At 36.1% G+C, this 24,458-nt stretch overlaps 3 protein-coding genes across 3 annotated transcripts in view; 2 read left to right on the top strand and 1 right to left on the bottom strand.

Moving 5' to 3' along the window:
- LOC109819927 (small RNA 2'-O-methyltransferase-like) overlaps positions 1 to 6,540 on the bottom strand; it is a 12,294-nt gene extending 5,754 nt beyond the window's left edge. The window contains exons 1-5 of the mRNA XM_020385915.1: positions 6,307 to 6,540; positions 5,023 to 5,326; positions 4,106 to 4,195; positions 2,486 to 2,943; positions 2,132 to 2,386 (exon numbers count right to left, since the gene is read on the bottom strand). Of these exons, the coding sequence (XP_020241504.1) occupies positions 2,132 to 2,386; positions 2,486 to 2,943; positions 4,106 to 4,195; positions 5,023 to 5,295 (1,076 nt within the window). The 5' untranslated portion in view covers positions 5,296 to 5,326; positions 6,307 to 6,540. The remainder of the gene's footprint in view (positions 1 to 2,131; positions 2,387 to 2,485; positions 2,944 to 4,105; positions 4,196 to 5,022; positions 5,327 to 6,306) is intronic.
- Positions 7,819 to 21,218, top strand: LOC109822246 (probable 3-hydroxyisobutyrate dehydrogenase, mitochondrial). The gene is made up of 10 exons (XM_020388411.1): positions 7,819 to 8,005; positions 9,547 to 9,635; positions 14,046 to 14,160; positions 16,728 to 16,878; positions 17,666 to 17,748; positions 19,014 to 19,109; positions 19,493 to 19,635; positions 19,794 to 19,878; positions 20,769 to 20,848; positions 20,941 to 21,218. Exons 1-10 carry the CDS (start codon positions 7,892 to 7,894, stop codon positions 21,026 to 21,028), a joined length of 1,044 nt encoding a protein of 347 aa, XP_020244000.1. The 5' UTR covers positions 7,819 to 7,891; the 3' UTR covers positions 21,029 to 21,218.
- On the top strand, positions 21,465 to 23,857 carry LOC109822247 (photosystem II 10 kDa polypeptide, chloroplastic). The gene is given in 6 exon segments (XM_020388412.1): positions 21,465 to 21,584; positions 21,587 to 21,692; positions 21,808 to 21,866; positions 22,004 to 22,059; positions 23,447 to 23,499; positions 23,613 to 23,857. Coding segments are annotated over 6 exon segments (426 nt in total). The 5' UTR covers positions 21,465 to 21,527; the 3' UTR covers positions 23,708 to 23,857.

Here is a 24,458-nt window from a genome sequence, read left to right as displayed (position 1 = left end):
GACAAATAAATCCAAGTTTTACCTTTATCTAATCCTCATCTTTTGTCATATATTTGAATCGAAACATGCTATAGAAAAAGTAGTTGTAGTAATATTCTATTACAGCTATAGGCATTGAATCAATATTTACTTTAACTGTCGTGCAACAGGGCTCTAGTAATTCTTTATAGAGTATTTTGGGGATCTTAGATTTATATGTTAGATTGAAAAATGTATTATTAGCATATGTGTTGATTATTCTAATATATGTTTGAGACTTAAGGTATACAATAGCATTGATGGTTATTAATATGTATTCTTTAGGGGTTCCAAGTGACTCCGAGGAGGTGTTGGTAAGGGGTAGTTGAATTATTTTTCCGGACTTGAGGTAAGTGGTGAATTCATGCATAGTGCACTGCGTATTTTTCATATAAAATTATATTAATTATATGCGAATTTATTTCTAATGGATTATATCCTTTTGTGTGATTTACTCGCATGTTAATTGTTGATTGGATGAATGCACGTGGTTATTTAGTATAAGCCTATGCTTATTTTCTTTGTTAATTGTTATGTCTTTTCATATAGTAGTAGATTGAGATGCATATGTGGTTGATTGATTTCATTATTGGTTGACCTTTGGCATTTTTATATAACGTATTTAGTTTTACGAACTTTATTTAATTTTCTTAAAGCATATGCATCTCAGGTCAATATACCGGTATATGTCGGATATAAGCAAGTTATTAAAACAGGGCTCAATGTGTCTCTATGAGTTTTTTTACCTCTATAAGGTTTTTATTTTAGCGCTAAGAGCCCAAGTTTGGGTTTCACCGTCCCGACCACAGGCTATATAATAGTGGAATTTGTCAAGTCAACCGGAGTATCGAAGTGTTGACCGCATTGAGACGTGACTTGCTTATTTCCATTTCATGTAATATTTTGAAAATGTTGCATTATAATTTTTACTATTTTAGTATTTTGCTTATCAAGTCAATTTATTTTTAGTTTTGCAAAACCAGTGTCTAATGTATGAATTAACCCACTTATTGAGTTGTGAACTCATTGTGTTGTTTTCATTCTTTTCAAAGACTCGGGATTAGGTGGAATTGAGGATTTGTCAAATTCCTCAATTTAAGAACGGAGCAAGGAATATAATTCGAGATTGTTATTGTCTTCTAAGCGAATGTTAAATAAAGTCTTTGATGTTTAGTTGACGAATTGAGAGTTTTGTAATAATGAGATTCTTTCCTTTAGATCGAGTTTTATTTCAAGTTGAGGAATGTTTTTTTAATCAAGTTAATTGGATTAATATTGACTTTTGGGATTATAGAGAATTTTTATTGTTGATTTTAGTTTAATGAAGAGATTATTTTGATGGTCTTTTAATGAATGCATATTTTGGAGGAATTTTTTCACAGGTTTAGTCTGACTCCAATATTCCTTTTAGGTTTGGAATTTGGGGTCGTGACACTTTTAGGCTTTTAGCACATACCTAATTCATACGTATGATTTTAAAGGGTCGTTTAGGTATCCGGTTCAAATATGAATGGTTTTCCAATTTGTAATCTACTCAATAAAAGAAAACATAACAATGGTATAAGGATTTTCAGTGCTCATAACATGTGATTGAAAAACAATATTGATCTCATATAGATTATTAAGTTTAATATGTATATATAGCAGTGTCCCCATATCCTAACTTTTACTATTTTGTCGGGTCTCATATCCACACCTGTGTCTATGTCCGCACCCGCACACATATCCATGCAACATAGATCATGTGTGTATTAATATATGATTTGCATATCTAGATGTCTGAACAGTTATTTCGGAAAACTATCCACATCCATATCCATATCACTAGTTTTGATATATGGACATCCGCATTATAAATGCAAAAATATGGAAATTGCTTTGAGCAGATTGTTTGTACCAGTTTACATCACTAGTTGAGATGGTACAGTACTCGTGTTGTACACTGGTTTTAAGTACTAACTTTGTGCAGCATTAAGAAAGAGGTTTTACTTCATAGGTCATAGTATATGCAGATTGAGATTCCGAGTCACTAAAAATCTATGGAGAAGCTTTTCCAAGGAAAAAATGAAAATATAGAAGTATAAATCAAAAGAAATCAGCAAGCCTCACAGACCTGTAATAGGTGCACAAGTTTACATTTTCGTAAAAGAGACCGGGAGATTTCCACGCATATCCAACATTAACCAATATGGCATCCCCATAAATAGCTTGGCCTGATAAGTAAGAAGCTTGCTTATTGAGTAGTGGTTCCAAACTGGCATTTCCATCTGTGTTTGAACATACATCTGCCGTTGAATCTGAAAACGTAACAGCATATTCTGGGGCAGAGAAGTATAACCTCATCTCTGAAGAAGCTTTGCCTACTATCCTGGAATAACAAGAATTTGCTTCAGCATGTTTTAAACTTAACGTCGTAATAATCTCAAACCAAATGTAAGGCACATTATATTATATCATTCATACCAACCTTGATACCAACAGTTGAGAAGCATCCCTCGCATCAAGCTTCTGAGCAACTTCATCCATGTAATACTGATTACCAGAAAATTCAAGACTGAAGGTCTCAATATTTCCCTCAATGGAGTGAGGAATCCGTACGGCTTCTATATGTACAGTGTCCATTGAATCTAAATCACAGTTCATCAGCAGCTCTAAAGCCTCAGGTGAATAAGGACCTTGCTTCCATATCCAAAATCCACCAGCAGTAGTAGTACAAACAGAATCAGACATTCTTGCAGCCTTCCAGATAAATGAAAAAACCAAGAGAGGATCCGATTCTGCCTTTGGGTCAATGATTTTGCATAAATTATTAACTTTCACATCATAGGCAGCAATAGCTGACAAGGGAATCATACTATAAAGGTTGCCAACTCTTCGGAATGCCACTCTGAAGTGACCAAGCAGGGGGTGAGAGGATGAGAGGAACTACAGTCAGCAGAAAGAAGTATAAATATGTTAGGGAATGAAATCCAACTAAAAAGATAACATAAAACAAAATCTTCATAATTAGGCTTATTTCAGAATTATTAGGCAGGTTGGACATGCCTTGCATGTGTATTACAATTTTTATGGGTGGAGAAGTCTTTGTTTTAGCTTATTCAAGAAGAACAAGAAAGAGTAACAATCGGAAAACTCAATTACTTAATAAAATAAATACACCTGGCTTTCAGAAGAAAAGGGAGGACTCTTTTTCCTTCTTTTCTTTTCTTTTCTTTTCTTTTCTTTTGTTTTTAACAAAGTAACTATCAATTCATAATGAAAGACACCTTCATAAATAAGGTTATTTTAATATTCCCAGGCAGGTTGAACGTGGCTTGCATGTGTACTACAATATGTGGGTAGAGACACCAGTTTTACAAGAAAAAGGTGTATATCACAATTGTGAAGTTATACAGACATTGACCTTGATAGAGCTCAATGGAGAAAAAGGAGCCAGGCGGCGGACACCAAAGACTAGGAGTAAAGGTGTTGATTTTCGTCTCTCTTTTATTTGTCATTGTCATTATTGTTGTCAAAAATCACAAGATTCCAAGATAAGTCAATGTGTTATTGTGTTTACTACCCACATTGATATGCACAAAAGCAGAAGCAAGGCATAATTATATCCAGAGATGACTTAGATTTGTTAACTCAGGCGGCGAGGTCTACTGGTGGAGCCTAGAGAGTGTCTCAGACTCTATTAGAGAACCCAACACTACTTGGCAACACATTCAAAAACTCAAAATAAGATCTTTTCACCTAGTCAATCAGAAATATTTGTGAACAGATGCAATGCTAGGCATGTTAATCAACAAGTCTGGAGATGATTAACCCCCCAAAAGAAATACGGCCACTTCTCTACTCTTTTCTCTTTTCTCTTTTTTTTTAATGCCAGTTATCTACTTTGTTAGCATCTATGTAAGGATAATGCAACTTGTTCTATTAATCGAGTCTTTCTTCATGGTATTTGCCGGTTCCTCGGATATAATTTATGCTCATGCTAAACAAACAAAAAGGTAAAATAGAAGGTAGTTATTCATTTAAGATCAATATGTCCCCATAAACTCCAGAATTTCCAAATTTAAGTGACAAATAGTATCATACCAACCTCATCAGAGAACAAGATGGAAAAGCGGGCAACTAACTCATTCCATGCTTCCTGTGGAGTTAAATGAGTTGGTTTAGACTGAATACCCAGCTGCAAAAGGGGTGACACAAAATGTAAGCTTCTACCACATAAATGGTAATAAGTAGTAAAAAACTAACACAGAAAACACCACCAGATAACTGTAGAGGACAAAGAGAGTGAAGCAAGGGGGTGTTGTATACCCGAAGACACAACAGAAGATAAATGTGCATAGATATCTTTTATATGAAGTGCCAATTTGAAATGGAATGGTAAATCCTAATTTTAGGAGTTGAATCCTTAATGGAGTGTCTAGAAAGTTATCTTAAGTGTCCACAGCATCTAAAGTTTGACATGGCAGAAATACCTAAATAGAATTCAAGGAACCATTAAAAGCAAAGCAACAACAATCAAGAGTCAGCATGTGTCAAACTGTGTAGTTTCATAGTGAATCTTAATATCTCAGTGTTGGTGTGAGAGACAAACTTTAAGGGTGCATCTAATAAAGATCTTGCTTGCATACACTATTCATATGTATAAAAAAAAATGGTGCATCCATAGTGAATCTTCATATCTCAAATCTCATGTGCCACACTTCAATTAGCCAGGCACCTGAGCAATTGTTCTCCACCTTAATAATCTCATTATCAGTATTTAGTTTTCCTTCTCTCTGACAAGTCTAGTTAAAGGCCCTGACATTTTATATTGATGTAAACTTCATTGACAACATCAAGAGGCCATTTTATTCATCGTTTTTTTTACAAAAAGACCACCTGCTTACAGGTAACGGTTAAAGTTAGCTATAATATAGTTATTAGAAATATCAGCAGAGGCACAACCAAAAAAATTAAAAGCACAATAGAAGTTAAACAGTGGCATTGCATGTACGAGAATTAAACCTTTTCTACAGCCATCTTTGCAGCAGACTGCTCTGCATCCTTCTTTTTTGTAAAGGTATCTGAAGTAACAGATAGCTCAGGGAGAGACAAGCAGCACCTGTACAGGCTCCGAGACTGCTGTGGAATAATCAAACCAGGGCATCCGTTATCAACAGACTGCTTCACTTCTTCAATGGTATAGCGAGCTTTTGGACCATATTTTTGATGTATCAGGGCCTTTGGGGTAATCGTCAACTTTCTCTCTGCAGCAGTTACCGGTTCTTGAACCTCCATCAAATTCTTTTACTTACTTCTTGAAAATTTCCTGCAGTTTTTATAAGCAATAATATACAGAACAATTAATCAGCATCATGTTAGCATTTCATGCTTGGGGAAAATATAAAAGAAAAGGAAATTACAGCCGGAATTATAGTTTCTGTGAAGTTGTTAAAGTCAGAAAGTTTGGTCACCAAATATGAAACAAAGGATTCAGAACAGTGAAAGAAAAACAAAAAATAAAATAAAATAAAATAAAATAAAATAAAATAATATTCTTTGCAAATGAAACTCAAATTGAAAATGGGTAGTGAAATTATTGTAAAACAATTAAAAAATGAACAACTGCCCCCGTAAACTCTAAGCTAACAAGAAAGGTAAATAAACATCCCATCACACCAAAATTTCTAAAATTTATAAAAGTTAGAATTCCACGAAAAGAAACATAATAAATTAAAACTGCGGATATTGAATAAGAAAAATATTGGTGTATTAATCTGGAATGAGTTAGCTAATAAGCAACCATAACGAATTCCAGATTAATACACCAATATTTTTCGCAAACCCTAGGCTCCTAAGGAGCAAAAAAAGGGGGTTATTTTCCCTTTAATACCCCAAAGTTTCAACCTTTTCCACCTTTGATACCCTAAAGTTCTATATTGAAATTTGATATTTCAAAGTTCTCAATAATTTTACAGCCCATACTTTATCCCGCACTTCCCCAAACTAAAAAAACAAAAAAAAAAACAGAAATTTGATAATAAACTTGTTTCTTATTCACATTTCTATTTTAAAATTCTCTCAACAAATTTAATGCCAACTTCTCTCTATTTGGGTATAGAATTATCAAAATAGACTTCATGGTATCACATTTAAATAAAGTTGAAACTCTAGGGTATCCAAGTGCGAATTACCCAGAAAAGAAAAGAAAAACAATTTGATACACAAAAAGTCGAGAAACCCTAAGAGCCCTTGAGACAACATTTTAAATACTCTAATGGCAAAGAATTCGACAGTTCAAATTCAAACCTTCGCTTTGTCGATCGGTGACCAAAACGGAGAGAATTCACCGAAAATTGTAGAACGAACTTTAGGGTTTTGAGAGGTTTTAGAGAGAGAGAGAGAGAGAGAGGAGGGAAAGTTGAAATTAACGCGTTAGGGAGAAAAAAAATGGAAGCCGATCTGTTATCGTGCGCGGCCACTGCTAACCTGCGCGGACACGATCCGCTCGTGCAAGTTTTTATCGCCCCCTTCAATAGCACAAGACATAAATTCTGAGGAGATAAAATAGGAAACAAATTGCTCCTTGATTGAGCGAAGGACAAGTTTTGAAAATTGCACTCGAAATTTCAAAATTTGCAACCTAATTGTGAGGAAATGACAAATTAGCTATTTGCAGCTGACGTGGCAATGCCTACGCATCAATTTACTCTGCGAATCACACACATAAGGTAATTGTTGTCAAAGTTTGCATCAGTTATAAATCTCCGACATTTGAGTGATACTATTTGAAAGAAGAGTCCCCTGTCGTTATGCATCAAAGAGAGATTAATTTAAGAAAACCCTCTGAACTATGCGGTGTTGCATATGACGCCTTTGAACTTTTTCGTTCACCTGAATCTCGCCTAGATTTTCTTATTTAATCTCAAGTAAATACCACCAGCTCTTATTTGCCACGTGACAAGCATGTGACGAACGAAAGATGGTAATTTATCTTGTCAACTAAAAACTGTTTATTGGAAGGGCAAAAGGCTATATTTTTTAGATCGATGGGTTGTTTTCATTTGTCTTTTGTTATGTAATTGTCACATTAAATGTTAGAGTCGTACATTAAATGAGTTGTGGATGCTAATTTGGAAATTAAACGAGTAAATTTCAGAGAGAACTTAGCGGAGCAAAAGAGTTTAGGGCGTCATGTGCAATAATACCAAAAGTCAGCTATTTAGTCCCTTAATGTCTATTAGCTATTTCAAATTAGCCCCTTCGATTTAGTATTTCCGTTCAGTGATCTAACTCTTATTTAGTTAGTGATCAATCCAATATGGCTAATTATGTTTTCTTTTACTCTCACTTAAGAGTTAACCTTTCATATGGATTTATAAAAAGTTCTATAAAGAATTTTATAGATTTAAGATGAGGTAGAGCTATTATAAAATGGGTTACATGACGAAATAACACTAGGCAGAAAGAACAGAATAATTTTGGATTTTAAACGGTACCAGACTACAGAGTTCCATATAACTGAGTGTATTTGAATAGTGGTACCTGGAATCCGATGTTGTTTTAGCGGGGTCCTAATTTCAACAAAACCAAAAAAACAAAATAAGCTAAAAAAGAAGGAAGTTGTTGCTGCTATTAAGAAGGTTTTAACAACCGGAGTTGAAACTGACGTTACAAACATAATTGAGGGACTAAATAGCAATTTTAGTGAATGCGGGACTAATGTCAAATCATGAGAGATGTAAGGCACCAAAACAAAAAAGCCCCCAAAATAAACCATGTCTGTAAATTCCAAATGCGCTTGGGTCGTTTTGAGAAAGTGTCGGCCGTCGCTCATCAGTGACGCTACCTCGCCCAGTGTTTTGTTTGCTTGTGCGCAGAGAGAGAGAGAGAGATGGCGATGAGAAGCTGCTCTAATGGAGCTCAAAGATTTCTACGTCTACTTCGATCTCCTGCTTCTCTAATTCGAAGCTTCTCATCTTCGATCTCCATTCCATCTCAGTTGGAGGCAAGTTAGATCTTCTTCTTCCTTTAATTTGTTGTCCTGTTCTTGATCGTGCCTTTCCTTTTCTAGTCATTAACACTACCTGAATTGGGTAACTTCAGTCTTTAATATCCCTTGCAGTGAAGTGATTTGGAAATTAATCGATCTGATCGAATCCCAGAAGCCCATACTGTTGAAATTTGAAACTGTAAAGTTTGGAGATTTCTCTTGTAGTGATTAGTTTGAGGCTGTGGAATGGTTGAGATTGTATTCTTATTGGTCTAAAATTGGTTTTAGTATGTATTAGTTTCCTTATAATTCAGCATAACTTGCATATAAATGACAATTGGCGTTCTACAATTTTTAGGGGATTTTATATTTTTCATAATCAGGACACATAAACTTCAGGGCTACCGGGTTTCCTTGGGCTAGTAGTTTATTAGGGGTTGTTTGGTTCGCTATTATAAGGGGTGGAAAACTCAGAAAACCCCTCCACGTCAGATTTTTAGCCCTCCACGTAAGCTTTTTTGTTTCCGTCCATTTCTTTGTGCCGCTTTGGTTCGCTCGAATGGAAGAGGGAAAACTCTGCTGAAATCGCCGCCAACTAAGATTTTTTTCCCTCTCTGATTTCTTTCCCCAACCAAGTAAAATTGATGAAAACTCTGTCACGTCAGATTTTTTTTCCTTCTCTGCTTTGTTTACAAAAGTTTTCCTTTTTTTTCTATGCGAACCAAACACAAGAAAAATAAATACATTGGTTTCCCACCATTTTTTATGTGCGAACCAAAGCAAAACAATCTATTTCTTGGAAAAGTTTGGAAAACTCAAAACTTGTGTTTCTTTACATGGAATTGCATTTCTCTATATCAAGGAAACGAACCAAACAGCCCCTTAAGGACCTATTGGTTTTTAGAGAACAGATTTTGACTCACTTTCCTTTCTCATGGGCCTGGAGGGTGATGACATAAGCGAGTTAAATCTTTTCTCCAACATTAGTTTTTAGGCATTTGTATATTAGACCCTGAATTCTTCGTTAAATATATACACCCTCAAATCTTCATACTTCTAATTTACACCCTCAAATCTTTTCAATTTTTTAAAAACACCCCCGGGTTGGATTCCTTCCATAATTGTCACATAGTATGATTAAAGTCTTGGAATTAATATAGTTTGAAGTCTCATTTAGAGAGATGAAGATTTGGGATTCTTACAAAGCATTGAGAAAGAATTTAGGGTCTAATATGACAAAACTATATTTGTTTACAGGTGTTATTTAAAGCAACTTAATAGGTTTGGAAGGGTAAATCAAGAATATGATATACAATCAAGATAGAATTTAGAGTCTAATTTGACAAAGTTTCTAGTTTTTAATAACCAAATGCTTCATAGAACCTAAATTACTAAAAAAGAAGCAGCCATTTCTTTTAAATTTCATAATTTTCTGGTTAATAAATGTAAAATATGTGTAGAAATCCACCTATTTCAACAAGGACACAGTTAGTTTGAGAGACCCACTCTGTCCTCTCTTTCCTTCTCTCCATGATCCTGAATTGACGATTTTGCAGAGGGTTGGATTCATAGGCTTGGGAAATATGGGTTTCCATATGGCAACTAATCTCGTCAACAGTGGATACAAAGTCACTGTCCATGACATGTAAATTTCTAATACTCCCTTTGCGGTGGTTATTCGCATTACTTTTTTTTTTGCTGAACTATTGGTGCTTTTTTCCGTGTAACTTACTTGCCTATTGAGACACTTTTTATAAAGATGTGAAAGGGAATGTATGGTGTGTAGAATTGACTACACAGCGGCGAAGTTCGGATTTTTTGAAGCAGGGAACATTTTGGATGCTGCACGGTCGACCACGAGTGGCGCTGCTGTCGTTCGCGAACGTGCACGAACATAGGAAAGTCTCTGGACTTTTTGCGGTCGACTGCGAGTGGCGTGACGATCGACCGCGAGACCCTGAAGTACATTTTTTATTTCTATCGTTTGTCACGGTCGACCGCTACTGGCGCGACGATCGACCGTGATGCGGTTTTGGGCATGCTTCGGTTTCTTGCACTGTTTGGGTTTCCTGTTTTATATAAATAGGAACACGATTTGTTTAGGGTTAATTGGATCATATTGATCACTTTTAGGGTAGCTTGAAAGAGAGTTTTGAGCACAGAAAAGAGAGTTCTTTTCTGAGCAAATTGTTTGTGGGTTTTGTGAGAGATTTGAGGGTTTTGTTTGAGAGGTTAGTTTGAGTGATCTTGTAATCATTGTTTGTGGGTTTTGTGAGAGATTTGAGGGTTTTGTTTGAGAGGTTAGTTTGAGTGATCTTGTAATCGTTATTTTGTACTCTCTTTCTCTATAGTAAAACCCCCCCTTCTTGTCCTGTGGACGTAGGTAATTTGCCGAACCACATTAAACTTTGTGTTTGAGTTTGTGTCATTATTGTTTGATTTGAGTTGCTTTCTCTCTCGGTGTTTGGTTTGGTTCCTCAGCGCACAAGTGGCTTCCGCGCACAACAAGTGGTATCAGAGCTCGGGCTAGGCTTGGGCTATTTGGAGGAGTAGATCACTTTGGAAGTTCGACTAGGGTCTCGTTTGGAGTTAAAGGTAGGATCTTTTTGGTAAAGATTCTATCTTTTCTCAGTTTTGGATCTATTCTTCAGTTTGTTCCGCATTGGTTGTTGGTGTATTGAGGAAGATGACTGGGAAAGAAGATACTTCGGGTGTTGAGGGTGGTGTTTCTGGTGTGAAGACCATTCAAAATTTAAATATCCACTCTACGAAGATAGATGTGGAGAAGTTTAATAGCACGAATAAGTTTGGATTATGAAGATGTGAGGTTTTGGATGCGCTGAACGCGTAAAATTTGGAAGATACTTTAAAATTGGATGACAAGTCAGATGATATTGATGAGAAGGTTTGAAAGAAGATGAACAGAACGGCGTGTGGTGTGATTAGGTCTTGTTTGACTTAAGATTTAAAGTATGATGTGATGCATGAGACTTCGGCTAAGAAGATTTGGGAGACCCTTGAGAGCAAGTATATGATCAATAGTGTGGAAAATCGCTTGTATTTGAAGATGAGGCTTTATCGCTTCCAATTGAAGAAGAGAACCTCCATTTGTGATCACATGAACCACTACACGAAGTTTATTGTGAATTTGGCAAATGTAGATGTTATGATAGAGAATGAGGACAAAGCTTTGTTATTGTTGAGTTCCTTGTCAGATGAGGAATATGAGACCTTTGTTCTTACCCTAACTAATGAGAATGCGTCCCTTTCGTATAATGAGGTTACCGTTGTACTTATGAATTATCAGCTTCGAAAGAAAGATAAGTAGTCTACAAGTGACACAACAACAGAGGTATTGATCGCAAGAGGAAAGAATCCAAACCGAAAGAATGAGAAGTCACAGTCTAGAGTAGGGTATCCTATAGTTGGTAAAGATTAGTGTGCTTGGTATAAAGAGACTGGTCATTAGAAGAAAGATTGTCCAAAGCTCAGTGATTGGATGAAGAATAAGCAGAAAGGAAAAATGAAGCAATCATCATCAAAAGCGAACATCATTATATCGGATGATAATCTTTCTGACTCATCTGTTTATTCGCTTTCTATCAGTCCCACAGGTTGCTATTTGAAGGAATCCGAGTGGATGTTGGATAGTGGTCGACCTATCATGTGTGTCTTAGAAGGGAATGGTTCGTCAGTTTTGAGAAGCTGGAGAGTAGTGTGATGTACATGGGTGACAACCATGCATGTCAGATCCTTAGGATAGGAAGAATTCACATCAAGATGTATGGCGGGACAGTTAGAGAGTTACGTGATGTAAGATATGTTCCTTCTTTGAGGAAGAACTTAATCTCGATTGGATGTTGGAGCTTTGGTTGGAGAGGGTTTTAGAGTTCGTATCGAGGACATGATTCTCGAGATTGTAGAAGACTCTTAGGAAGAATAACCTATACTATTTAATTGAGAATACGGTGACAGGTGGAGAGCTGATGATTTCTATTGATTCGACTAGACTGCGACATTTGAGGTTTGGTCATTCTAGTATTGATTTGGAAAATGGTGCATCGAGCTGCAATTTGAAATCCAGTGAACATTTTGATGTGAGCAAGAAGACCGAAGTGAAGTTTGACATCTCTATTCGCAGCACGAAGGGTCTTTTCGATGGAGTTCACGTGGGTATTTGGGGGCCTTCCAAGGAGGCATCATTGGGAGATAATAGATGTTTAGTTTTTTTTGTTGGTGGTTGTTCTAGGCATGCTTGGGTTACAACCAAATCCCGATTGGATAAAGTCCTAGTAGTCTCTAACAGATTGAAAAAGTGTAAGATTGACAGAAAGGTAAATGTACTTCATTCTGATTTTGGTGGGAGGTACAAGAAGGACATGTTTCTGCATTTGAGCCGAACTCACAACATTTTGAGACACTTCGGTGAAAAGAAAATCTTGGGACAACGAGATGAGATGACAGATTTGGTGAGCTGTTTCTTGCTAGAGGAGGACCGACGTTTGATGTCGAGCATTGATTCTGGTGTTGAGACTTCGACATATTTGGATCATCTTGGTTATAGGTTGTCGACTGCTGCGATTGGAGGTAAAACTCCATTGGATGTTTGGTCTGGTAGTGTCACTTTGGTTGAGGCTTCGATAAGGGAGCTAACTGACTCTCAGCAGGTGGAGAGTTTTGAACAGACCTTAGATGTATCACAGTGGGTGGAGAGTGATGCTACTTCATATTGGGTGGAGATTACTCTACATACTCCAGATCATACTGTATCGTTTGAGATTCCAGCTAAGGTGACATAGTTAGGGGATTATTTGGATTTGGGTGCAGATGATGAGTTGGTTGATTCAAATGCAGCTGGTGGATATGATTTAGATACGACCATTGGTTCACCTCAGGTGGACGTGTTTGATTTGTTTCACTTTGGGGCCATGTGGAGTGCTATCAACCGCATATTTGTTGGTGAAGAGTTGAGAACTTTTCTATTTGATTAAGGGTCTTTGGAGGTCATTTGGGGAACTACGTGAAGCCTTGATTCTTTTGGCAAGAGGATACGTAGGCAGACATTTATGATGCAGCCGATTTGATGGGTAGATACCGACGTTTGGAGAGTGTTCGCATTCTTATTTGGGTCTCGACTTGTTGCGGATTGAGTCCGTTGTGATTTCGTTTCACTTCGTACTGGACGCAACAAGTGGGACATTTGGTTTGGTTGGTGTCGGCTCAGTTTTGGGAAGACTTCGCCGAGGTGGAGAATTGTAGAATTGGCGACACAACGACGAAGTTCGGATTTTTTGAAGCAAGGAACATTTTGGATGCTGCACGGTCGACTGCAAGTAGCGCTACGGTCGACCGCGAACGTGCATTTTTTTGTTTCTGTCGTTTGTCACGGTCGACCGCGACTGGCGCGACGGTCGACCGCGATGCGGTTTTGGGCCTGTTTTGGTTTTTTGCACTGTTTAGGTTTCCTGTTTTATATAAATAGGAACACGATTTGTTTAGGGTTAATTGGATCATATTGATCACTTTTGGGGTAGCTTGAAGGAGAGTTTTGAGCACAGAAAAGAGAGTTCTTTTCTGAGCAAATTGTTTGTGGGTTTTGTGAGAGATTTGAGGGTTTTGTTTGAGAGGTTAGTTTGAGTGATCTTGTAATCTCTATTTTGTACTTTTTTTCTCTATAGTGAAAACCCCTCCCCTTCTTGCCCCGTGGACGTAGACAATTTGCCGAACTACGTTAAACTTTGTGTTTGAATTTGTGTCATTATTGTTTGATTTGAGTTGCCTTCTCTCTCGGTGTTTAGTTTGGTTCCTCGGTGCACAACAAGTGGCTTCCGCGCACAACATAGTATGCATATGAATTCTCATAAGTTAGGATGAAAAATAGACAAAAGGAAGCAAAAAAGAGTGATTTACTTTCTCTCTCTAAATTACATAATTTATCTTTCGTATCAACTGCATATATAGTCATAGAAGTATGCTCAGGAAATTGTGCATAACTTTTAAATTATGATGTTTTGAGACTAATGAATCAAAAGTTAAACTCTTGGATGGTTTGTAGTAACTATGCTACCTTGAAGAGGTTTTCGGAGAAAGGAATCTGTACCAAAGAAACTCCTTCCGAAGTTGCAGAATCAAGTGATGTCGTAATAACAATGTTACCTTCACCCTCTCATGTGAGTGATTTGTTTTCCTTTCTTATCCTCTCTTTATCACTTTACATCGTTCGCAGTCTGAGTTTTATATTTTACTTGTATGTACCATATTAGTTGCTGTGAAATCACTGTTACAACTATTGTGGGAGCTCCTGACAACAATTCTTTTCTGGAACTCCACGCTATCATTATATTAACTTGTTCTGCAAATAATCAACCCAAAACCAGTCATATGGGAACTTGGAGTTTATACATGCGAAGGATGTATCATTAATTAAGTTTAAAAAAGGCTAAAAGGATAATTTGGTCCCCGTACTGTGATCCCATACTCAAATTGGTCCTCACTTTATTTTTTTCTCAACTTAGTCCTTGTACCTCTTGTTAGATGTAAACTTAGTCCCATTTTATTTCTTTGTTAAAAATTTTGTTAAATAAAATTTGAGATGACAATTCTACCCCTACCTCCACTTCGTTCCTTATGAAAAAAAGAATTGCATGCTGGTAGCTTCTCATTTTATCTCCACTTTGTTTCTTTATTTTTCTTAGTTTAATTCTATGATTATGCTCTTTTAAACCTGTTTTAAATCATTTATTATGCTCTTTTAAACCTGTTTTAAATCATTCATTTTCATGTCATATCACTATGGCATGGAGTAGTATTTTATTCTTATCTTCAATGTGCGCGAGGGGATTTTGTTACACCGGCTGAAACTTTTACTATTTAGTTTATCTTGCTTTTGGGCTTTTTCCATATTAGTCCCTTGAATATTTATTATTTTGAAACTACTTCCTCAATCTGAAAATTGCTACTATGTCTCCAAAGTGCTATGTTAAAATTTGTCCTCAAATCATTGAAATTGCTATTAGATCTTGTTATTTTCTTGAGTTATTGTAGAATTAATCATGATAGCTAGGGTAACTAATGACAATTGCAATGATTCGAGGGACTGATTTTGAAATAACATTAGAATTAAAGAATCTAAAAGAAGTTTTAATTAGTTAAGGGTCCAATTTCCAAATGGAAGATTTAAGGGATAAATATTACGCAAGCTTCACGCATGAGTAGCTTCGATAGATCAATTTTTTTATGTCCTCATATAATTAATAAATATTTGGGTAAATTTCAAAAAAAAAAAAAATCCTCTGAAGTGTGGGAGTTTCTCAGATAATCCCCTTAACTTTTAAAGTGTTACAAAATCCCCCTTAAGTTTTGGGGTTCTTAGAAAACCTCCTTTGGCTTTCAACATTTTTTAGTCTTAAAGGTGTGAACCACAATTTTCACTAGCAAAAATATCCCTTGCATATTTTACCTTTACGTGTAAAAATAGTCGTTAATGTTGTTAAGTTTTTTTTATTGAAAAATGTTGAAAGTTGATGCGGGGTTTTCTAAGATCCCCTAAATTTAAAGAGGTTTTCTGACATTTTGAAAGTTAAAAGGGGTACAAGGACTAAGTTAAGAAAATAAAGTGTGAGGACCAATTTGAGTATGGGGTCATAGTACAGGGACTTTTCGTCTTTTAGCCAACAAAAAAATAAAAAAAATAAAAAAATAAAGGAATATCTTAATCCTCCCTGTTCTGTTATATCATGGTTAAGAATATAATGATGGTTTTTTTCTCAAAAAAAGAATATAATGGTGGTACAGTGTATTACATCATTGGTTGTGTTCTGTGTCCTTTTCTTCTTTTTGATTTAAAACATCTGGTAACCTCTGGTGCCTGGAAAATCACAGGATTTGGTAAGCAAATTAACCCAATACTTCTTCCATTTGCTACAATATGTTGAATCTTGAGTGATAGATTTTGATTAGTTTCTCATTGCTTCTCCTGCTATTCGATTTAAGTCATCTACTGTGAGGTGAGAGTCAGAATCATATACATTGGTCGAGGAATAGTGCAACTATCAGATCAAAAGATTATCCAGAATGGAAAAGTGTAGGATGATAGTGTCAAGAACAAATGAAGATTCTTACAATGAGCTGAGCTCGGATGGTGTATTTTCTGCCTCATCTTCAACTGCTTGGTGTACAAATTATTGACATACATGGATTCCATTAATCTCTGGGGAATATCAAATTTGATACAGGTGCAATAGATTCTCTGTGATTCTTCGAATTACACATGAGATGATGGATATAGGAAGAACAAAGAGTACCCATGGAGTTTAAATGAATCTAAGGCCTTGTGGTTCACAAATATTTTATGGAGGAATATTCATTTCCAGGTTGATGACTTTTTCATGATAGACATTGAATTTTTCTTTATTTTGGTTTAGTTACTTGATAAACTTGCTTGGTTTAATTTAGTCAGTTCTATGTCTTATAAGTTATATAAACCAATATACAATTGTAAATGACACATATCACAATCAATATTATTGGGAACGTTTTACCACACACTACTTATTGGCACTTCCAACATGTTATGTCTTACAAAATTTTCATTTCAGTGTCACTTTAGCATAAGTAATTGTATAATGTGTAACTATCACATGTTCATTTACCTATTATTTAAAGTTGTTTAATATGTTGCTTTGTCAAAACTGGTGTTTACTAAAAGCATATATTACAATTGTGGACCCTTTTACAGGTTTTGGATGTGTTTACAGGCCAAAATGGCTTGCTGCATGATGGAAATAATCTAAGACCATGGTTATTTATAGACTCTTCTACAGTTGATCCACAAACTTCTAGAAAGCTGTCTGCTGACATTTCTAAATGCATTCTAAAAGAAAAGAAAGGTTTGATTCAGTGTAACAGAGTCTTTAATCTAATCTCTATTATCATTTGACCATACTAGCATTATTTATGAAGGATAGAATATTCTGAAGTGGATGACACCTTTATAGCTGAAACCTTTTGATGGCACAATATCTCCCATGATTCTCCTGCTTGTGCCTCTAACTTTTGAACCTACACTTGTTAAATATAAGATTGTACCTTGACTTATTCCAGCAGATGTAGCTTTTACCTTAAATTGTTAATCTTGCAACATTGTCAATCTGAAAATTGATTCGTGACCATGCTCTATTTGGCTCTTTTGTTTTGCCTCAAGATTAATGTGGATGTCATTAGTAAATCATAATCTTTCTTTAAGATTCTTGGTTTAGGTGAACTTTGGAGTGCTGCTTCTTGGTTGCACGGGCATAAATTTCGTGACCAAAAAAGTCAATTTTCTTTTTAGGACTTGTGGCGAAGCCCATCCTTATCTATAATTATGTGGGAATTTGCACCTTTAACTGGTTAATGTCAGATTGACAGCCAATCATAAATAATTGTTTATGCAACTTGAAGTTTCCTTACTAATAATTTTAGGTTGTTATGCACATGTAACTTGGAGGGACAATTTCCCTCCTCTAAAAAGACTGATATGCAGGTACATGTTATACAGTCCAGGACCAGTTCCCGTCATTTTTAAGCAAATCAACACGGTGTTCAACATTATAAACCAAAATCTGTTTATATTCAATTAAGTCAACTGTTCCTTATTTCATGCATTTGGACAATTGACATAGTCTACTAATTTAGGGAATCTGTGCAATCCAATCATGCTGGATGCTCCTGTCTCTGGAGGGGTACCTGGTGCAGAAGCAAGAACACTTAGTTTCATGGTAAAATCTATTGTTCTTATCAACTCTATTCTGGTTCTTGTCCTGAATTTGAATACGCAGAACTGTCATACTTACTGTAATGGACCACATATACTTAGCAGACCTTTTGGCATGGAGTCAGTTAACTGGTTCTTACCCATGATTGAGCACATAAAATTGGTGCATATTGATTTTGTCCTTTTATTTGTTACATTTATATATCTTATGCTCTAAAGAACAAAAAGTATCTAACTTTTACAATTAACATAAAATATGCTAAAGATGACACCAACACGACAAAGCCTTCAACCCAAATTTTTGGGGTTCACTAGATGAATCCTTTTCTTCTATTCAGTTTTGTTCAAGGCTATATCAACTAATCATTGTCGTATCATTCTTAATTCTTAATTGCTTCTGACTAAGTTCTCTTATAACTACCTCTATTCCTCCATGCTTTATTAATTATAATTTTATTACTTCTTCTAAGTTGGTGCATTTAGTGATCTCCATTATACATTACTAAACCATCACATTTTATCATCAATAGGAGCAACCTTGGACATCCTGTTAATGTAATCATTTCAAATCCTATCTTTTAGTATATATTCACTAGTGCATCGTAACATTCTCAAATTTCTTTTTGGTCCTATAGTTGTCTTATAGATTTTTTTCCTTGAATTTCAAAGTTATTCAACAATCACATAGAATCCAGAATCACTCTTCCATTTTAACTGTCCTAATTTGATTCAGTGAACCACTGATCCTCAACCTCACCATCTTGACGAATAATTGATCCTGACTAACAAAAATAATTACTCCTAGGTACTTATTGATTGTCCCGTGTGTGCACTCTCATTCACATCTTTTCAGAGCTGTATTAAAATTACATTTGACTGATTCTTATTTTTTTATCTGCTTATTTTAAATCCTTTAGACTCGAGAGCATCTCCACCTTTCTACTTTAGAAATAAGATCTACTCTCATCGACTAATACTATGTCATCAACAAATAGCATACACCACAGGACCTCGTCTTGAATATTCCTAGTAGTCCATCCATATCTAATGCAAAAAAGATAAAAACTTAAAAGAGATATATAACCTTACTACATCCCCCTGGTCTTTATTACATACATGCACATGCGAACATCATGCCATTGCATGTTCGCATCTAACTCATTGTTGATGCCTTTAAGTAGTGAATATATTGGATAAGTGCATTTTTCTGATCTTTTAATGCTCATATTATTTCCTGCTGTCAAATTTTATGTAGCTCATGTTGTGTAGGTTGGTGGGCCTGAGGAGGCTTATCTGGAAGCCAAGCCCTTATTTCTCTCAATGGGGAAAAATACAATTTACTGTGGTGGTGCAGGAAATGGTGCTGTAAGTTTCCTCTCCTTCCTATGCTAGTCTTCGTATGTAACTATTTCTATATCTATTTTGACAGAAATGTATGTGAAACTGATGGTTCGCTCACATAGTTGAGTCCATTTTACTTCCAGTTCATGCTCTAGTCAAAAGGCTTCAGAAATTCTAAAAGTTATCTCCCAGTAAATTGTTTTACTAAATGGTTGGTTTTCCTAGAAACAATTTCACTCATGCAGATGGTATTATTAATTTTGATGGACTTGTGAACCGAGTTCATTTAACCTTTATCTCATTCATCATCTACCTTTCAAGGGTTCTCATTTTGTTATTTTTGAACAAGATTTTCAGTTACACAAGTTTGTTGCGCTGTTAGCATGAAAAACCCTTTTGATCTCCAGGCAGCTAAAATTTGTAATAATTTGGCGTTGTCTGTAAGCATGCTTGGGGTTTCTGAAGCTTTAGCTCTTGGCCAACGTTTGGGCATTGCTGCTAGCACTTTGACGAATATCTTCAACTCCTCAAGTGCTCGCTGTTGGAGTAGGTACTTTGCTCTCTACCTTGCTTGCATACAGATTGTTTCATGTAAAATAGGTTGTTTTATTCCATGCCGCTTATTTTATCATTTAATTGAAATTTTATAGTCATAATATTCTCTATGGATTCAGTTCTCATTTTCCCTTGTTTCCCCAAATATGACAGTGACAGTTATAACCCAGTTCCTGGAGTAATGACAGGGGTGCCTTCTTCAAGGAATTATGATGGTGGGTTTTCATCTAAACTTATGGTAAGGATGGATCTTTATTGCCACTTTCTGAACGCCATGCAATCCTCGGAAACTCGAATTAAAGTTTCTGTATAAGCACCTAGCATTTGCTTAACCCCGTAGCATCCATCTTGCTTGGTGTGACCTGTATAAATCTGTTGATTCATCCCATGTTGAAGAATCTGAAAGTTCAAATGTTAAAAAACTGTCTTTTTCGCCTCCAAATTTGATCCAAATGAACTATTTGGCTGACATATCAGTGCTGCTTAGATGTTGTAGGATTTTAGTGGATTAGAGAATCTTGAATTGTTATGTACAGTACATATTCCAGGGAAAAAGCATCACCAATAAACCTGATAAAGGAAGGAAGCATAAAATACACAATCATTTCAATTGATAACTATATTTGAATAAGAAATAAAGCAAATGCACCATCATTATCCATAACTAGCATGTTCTTGCTTGCATTATTTTTAATGGTTGTTGAAGATACTACCTTGTGATATTAAATGAAGACCATGATAATCTGTCATACGGATTTACTGGGACCCTGCGTCTTTTATTTTAACAATAAAATTTTTATGCGGTTGAACACACAAAACTATTTTTCCGTTCACCACTATTAAGGATCACATCCTCTATTGCCTCAGAAACAACTCTTCTTCCTATTTTTCACTCTTTTCCGTTGAAGCTTACTGCCTAGGATGCAATCCATCCCTAAAAAATGCTATGAAGTATGCTAATACTGAAATTAAGAATTAGAATTGTTAAAAGATACATATTTTTACAGCCACCCTATATGGCCGAGTGATAAAGATATTCGAGCCTAACTAATTTGATGGTTTTGTAATTATCGCTATGGGTTATCACATGTTACCTAATCACCCTGATGCAAGTTCATCTTATTGCAGGCTAAAGACCTGGGACTGGCCGCGGCAGCAGCAAAGGATGCTGGCATCATGTGCCCCTTCACTTCCGAGGCTCTCCGCATGTAAGCAGCCTTTGCCGCTTCACAATCTAAACGCTGATCTATTGCATATACGCAAGATGATGATTGCTTTAGTATGTCACATCTTATTGCAGATACGTGCAAATGTGCGAGAAGGGCTACGACTCTAAAGATTTTTCCTCTGTGTTCCGTCATTACTACTCTGGCAAAGACGAGGAATAAAATCTACTAAGGGAGCGTATATATGTACCGCCTCAACGTCAAAATATGCTATGAATTTTTTTTAAAAAAACACGGTGCTGTTGTTCTTCGAGGACTGTTGTTGTGTGTAGATATGATGATGGCATTGTGTTTGTCAGACTAGCTGTGGCTCAAACAAGAAATAAATAAAGTTTATTTGGCTTGAAGTTTCCATTTTCCTCTTGATCCGTTTTGTGTGGTCTTGATTATCGCTAGTCCGCAGGAAAAAAGAGAGTAAATTGTGATCCACAGAAAATTAAACGAAGTAAAGCAATCTGCGGGCGCCACTCGCATCCGAATCGGAAGGAGGCTTTGGATAAGGTTAGCCAGAGCCTTACCAGGACCCGGCCACACGGCAAGTGCCACGTGTCATCAGGATAATCACCCCCCCTCACTTCATATTATGATATCTCATGCAGTTGAATGGTAGCAAGTAGAGAGAGAGAGAGGAGCAAAGGAATTAAAAGGGAAAGGGCAATTAATGGCGGCCTCCATGATGTCTTCCTTGGCTCTGAAGCCGTCTCCACGTCTCCATTCGTAGAGAGGCCACAACAGGCCGCGAGAGGACTTCCTTCGTTGGCGAGGCCGTCTTCCTTCAAGGTTCGGGCCAGCGGAGGCAAAAAGATCAAGACCGACACCCCTTACGGTTAGTTACCGCTATAGTGACAAATAATAATAATAATAAATCAGACCTTATTGTCATATTCACATAAGTTAATTTGTTTTCCAAATTTATTTTATTTTATTTTATTTTATTGCAGGAACTGGAGGAGGGATGAACTTGAAAGGTGGTCTAGATGCATCCGGGAGGAAGCCTAAGGTTAATAAGCTCCCCCCTTCACTACTTGTTAATTACCCCTTTTTCCCTGCAAGTCATCTAAATATCTTCATGTATAAAAAACATTTATGAACTTTGGGTTGAAAGTTGAGTGTTGTTGTGTTCTGCTATTTATACAGGGAAAGGGTGTTTACCAGTTTGTGGACAAATATGGTGCAAATGTTGATGGCTACAGGTATGACTTTCTTTTCAGTGAGTTGCATGAAATACTGGCTTCCTGGAAATATTTCATCAGAAGAAAATAAAAATGAATTATGATAGAGATGCTAACGATATTCAAGAGGGCCCAGCTGAGTTGCTAAACTGTCTATGAGTAGTACACAAAGGTCTCAGCTTCGACTCTCCTGGAGAGCACCCATAGGAAATTAATTTTCTCGAATAATGCGCTGAGAGGTGCCCCGTAGCCATGCCCGGGGGTTTGACACCCACGGTTCGAAGGATCATGGGGAAGTTCCCTCGTCAAACCGAAACGAGAGATGCCGACAAATAATTTGATCTCCAAGAAAATTATTTAACCTGGAAAGCATTTTGAAACCTTGCTTACACCTTCTTTCAGTTGGAAACAAATATATTATTTTCTTGTACTTAACTATGAAAAGAAGAATTTGAGCTAAACTATCTTCATATTCTCATAATAACTTATGAGGATCTATTGTTCTAAAGAAATAGCTTGCTAGATACTTCAACTGAAATCTGATAGTATAGTCAAAATATGCTCATGCCTGGAAATTCAGAACATAATCTATAAGAATGTTCAAAACTTCAAATCTTATCTTCTTTTATTTCTATTGTAATCTGCAAGAATTTGCAGTTAGATAGATGTGTGTGTGTGTATATATATATATATATATTCCTTTATACAAATAGGAGGATCATAGATTCACTGTTCATGCTGCAGTAAATGCTACAGCAGAATTTACTGTAGCATTATCATTGTAGCTGATAATTAACTAAAAATATTACTGTATCACACGGGTATACTGTAGCATTTAAAAGGTACTGTAGCAGAACGGGATACTGTAGTACTTTCAAAAATTCAAATCATGCCATATTAAAAAGCGGGATTACTGTAGCAAAAAAACAAACAAACTAGTATATATATATTCAAAACACCTTTTGTTATCACTTAAGTACCAGGTCTATTTGAATCCTAGACCATTCAATTTCCGTAGAAACAGGATGATTTCTCATAAGAATCACTCACAGCCCTTTTTTTATTATTAAAAACATTGATTAATTAACATGTGAACACACTGCAGAAATTTTTAACATTTTAGCAAAAAAAGAAAAAAAATTATCAAACTTCATCGGTCATGATTTACTATTATTATTATTATTTTGAATGTCTCAAACCAAAATAGAGGAGACTTGTGTTACGTAGTCGATAGGTAGTATAAAAAATAGTCAAATCTACAGGATATAAATCCGAAGAATAAGATGACACATAGTAGAAAAAAAAAGGAAGAATAGAACTCATACAGCCAACCCTAAAAACTTGGAATAAAGGTTTTGTGGTGGTTGTCTAGCTAGAGAAGTTATTAACCGCGTGTTTAATCATGCAGCCCAATCTACTCTCCAGATGAATGGTCTCCCAGTGGTGACGTGTACGTCGGAGGTAAGCATCAAAAGGACATTAAATGTGCATAAAATTTCTACTGGTAATTCATAAATACTATTTTCTAGTGCACTGATGTTGTTCTATTTGATGAATGTCGGTCAAAAATGCAGGAACCACAGGGCTCTTGATATGGGCTGTGACTCTCGGCGGGCTCCTCCTTGGGGGCGCTCTTCTTGTGTACAACACGAGTGCTCTGGCTCAGTAGAAATACTATCCTCATACTGCTGTGTCCTGTATTCTACCCGTCTAAGTTTCTCTTGTTATTGTCAAGTCTCTCATGTTTGAAAACATACTAGTTGTTTATAATTAATGAGCTTGATTATAATTCTGGGACACACATGGTTCATTTTCTCTACCGCTTGATGCTTGAGGATCTTATGACAGATGCGGAGCCAGCCTTTTCAGGACCAAGAATAGAAATAGTATGTTAAACGTTGCAGAAGGCACAGAAATTTGATCTCAAATTTTATGTGTTTTTTCACAAATATTGTCCCATCATATCTATATATGTTTCGAAAATTACCCTTCAACTCTTCAGGTTTGTCATTTTACCCTCGAAATTATACTAAACTCGTTAGTTAAAACTTTTGCAATATTTCCAACAAAACTAGGATGAATTTCATTCCCCGCTCTCTTCTTCTTTCTTTGTAAACCCGAAAATAGGAAAAGACTGGATATAGATTTCCGTCTTTCCTCCCATCTCTTTTCTGACCTGAGAAAGAAAGAGGGGCTAACCGGTGTTCAAATAAGTAGGTTGGAATTATGTAGTCATATTTTGGCCAAAAAAAAAAGAAAAAGAAAGAAAGAAGGCAAGGAATGAATATGGATAAGTAAAATTAATCGCATTAGCTTAAAGGAATCAAAGGTAACTTAGAGGCCTAACTTCACATTGAGCGGTAAATTACATTAGGTTTTGAGAGTACATATTGGAAAACACAAATTATCGATAAACACAA

This window comes from Asparagus officinalis, chromosome 8, assembly GCF_001876935.1.
Source record: "Asparagus officinalis chromosome 8, Aspof.V1, whole genome shotgun sequence".
Lineage (NCBI taxonomy): Eukaryota > Viridiplantae > Streptophyta > Magnoliopsida > Asparagales > Asparagaceae > Asparagus > Asparagus officinalis.
This window is presented reverse-complemented; position numbering and strand designations above follow the sequence as displayed.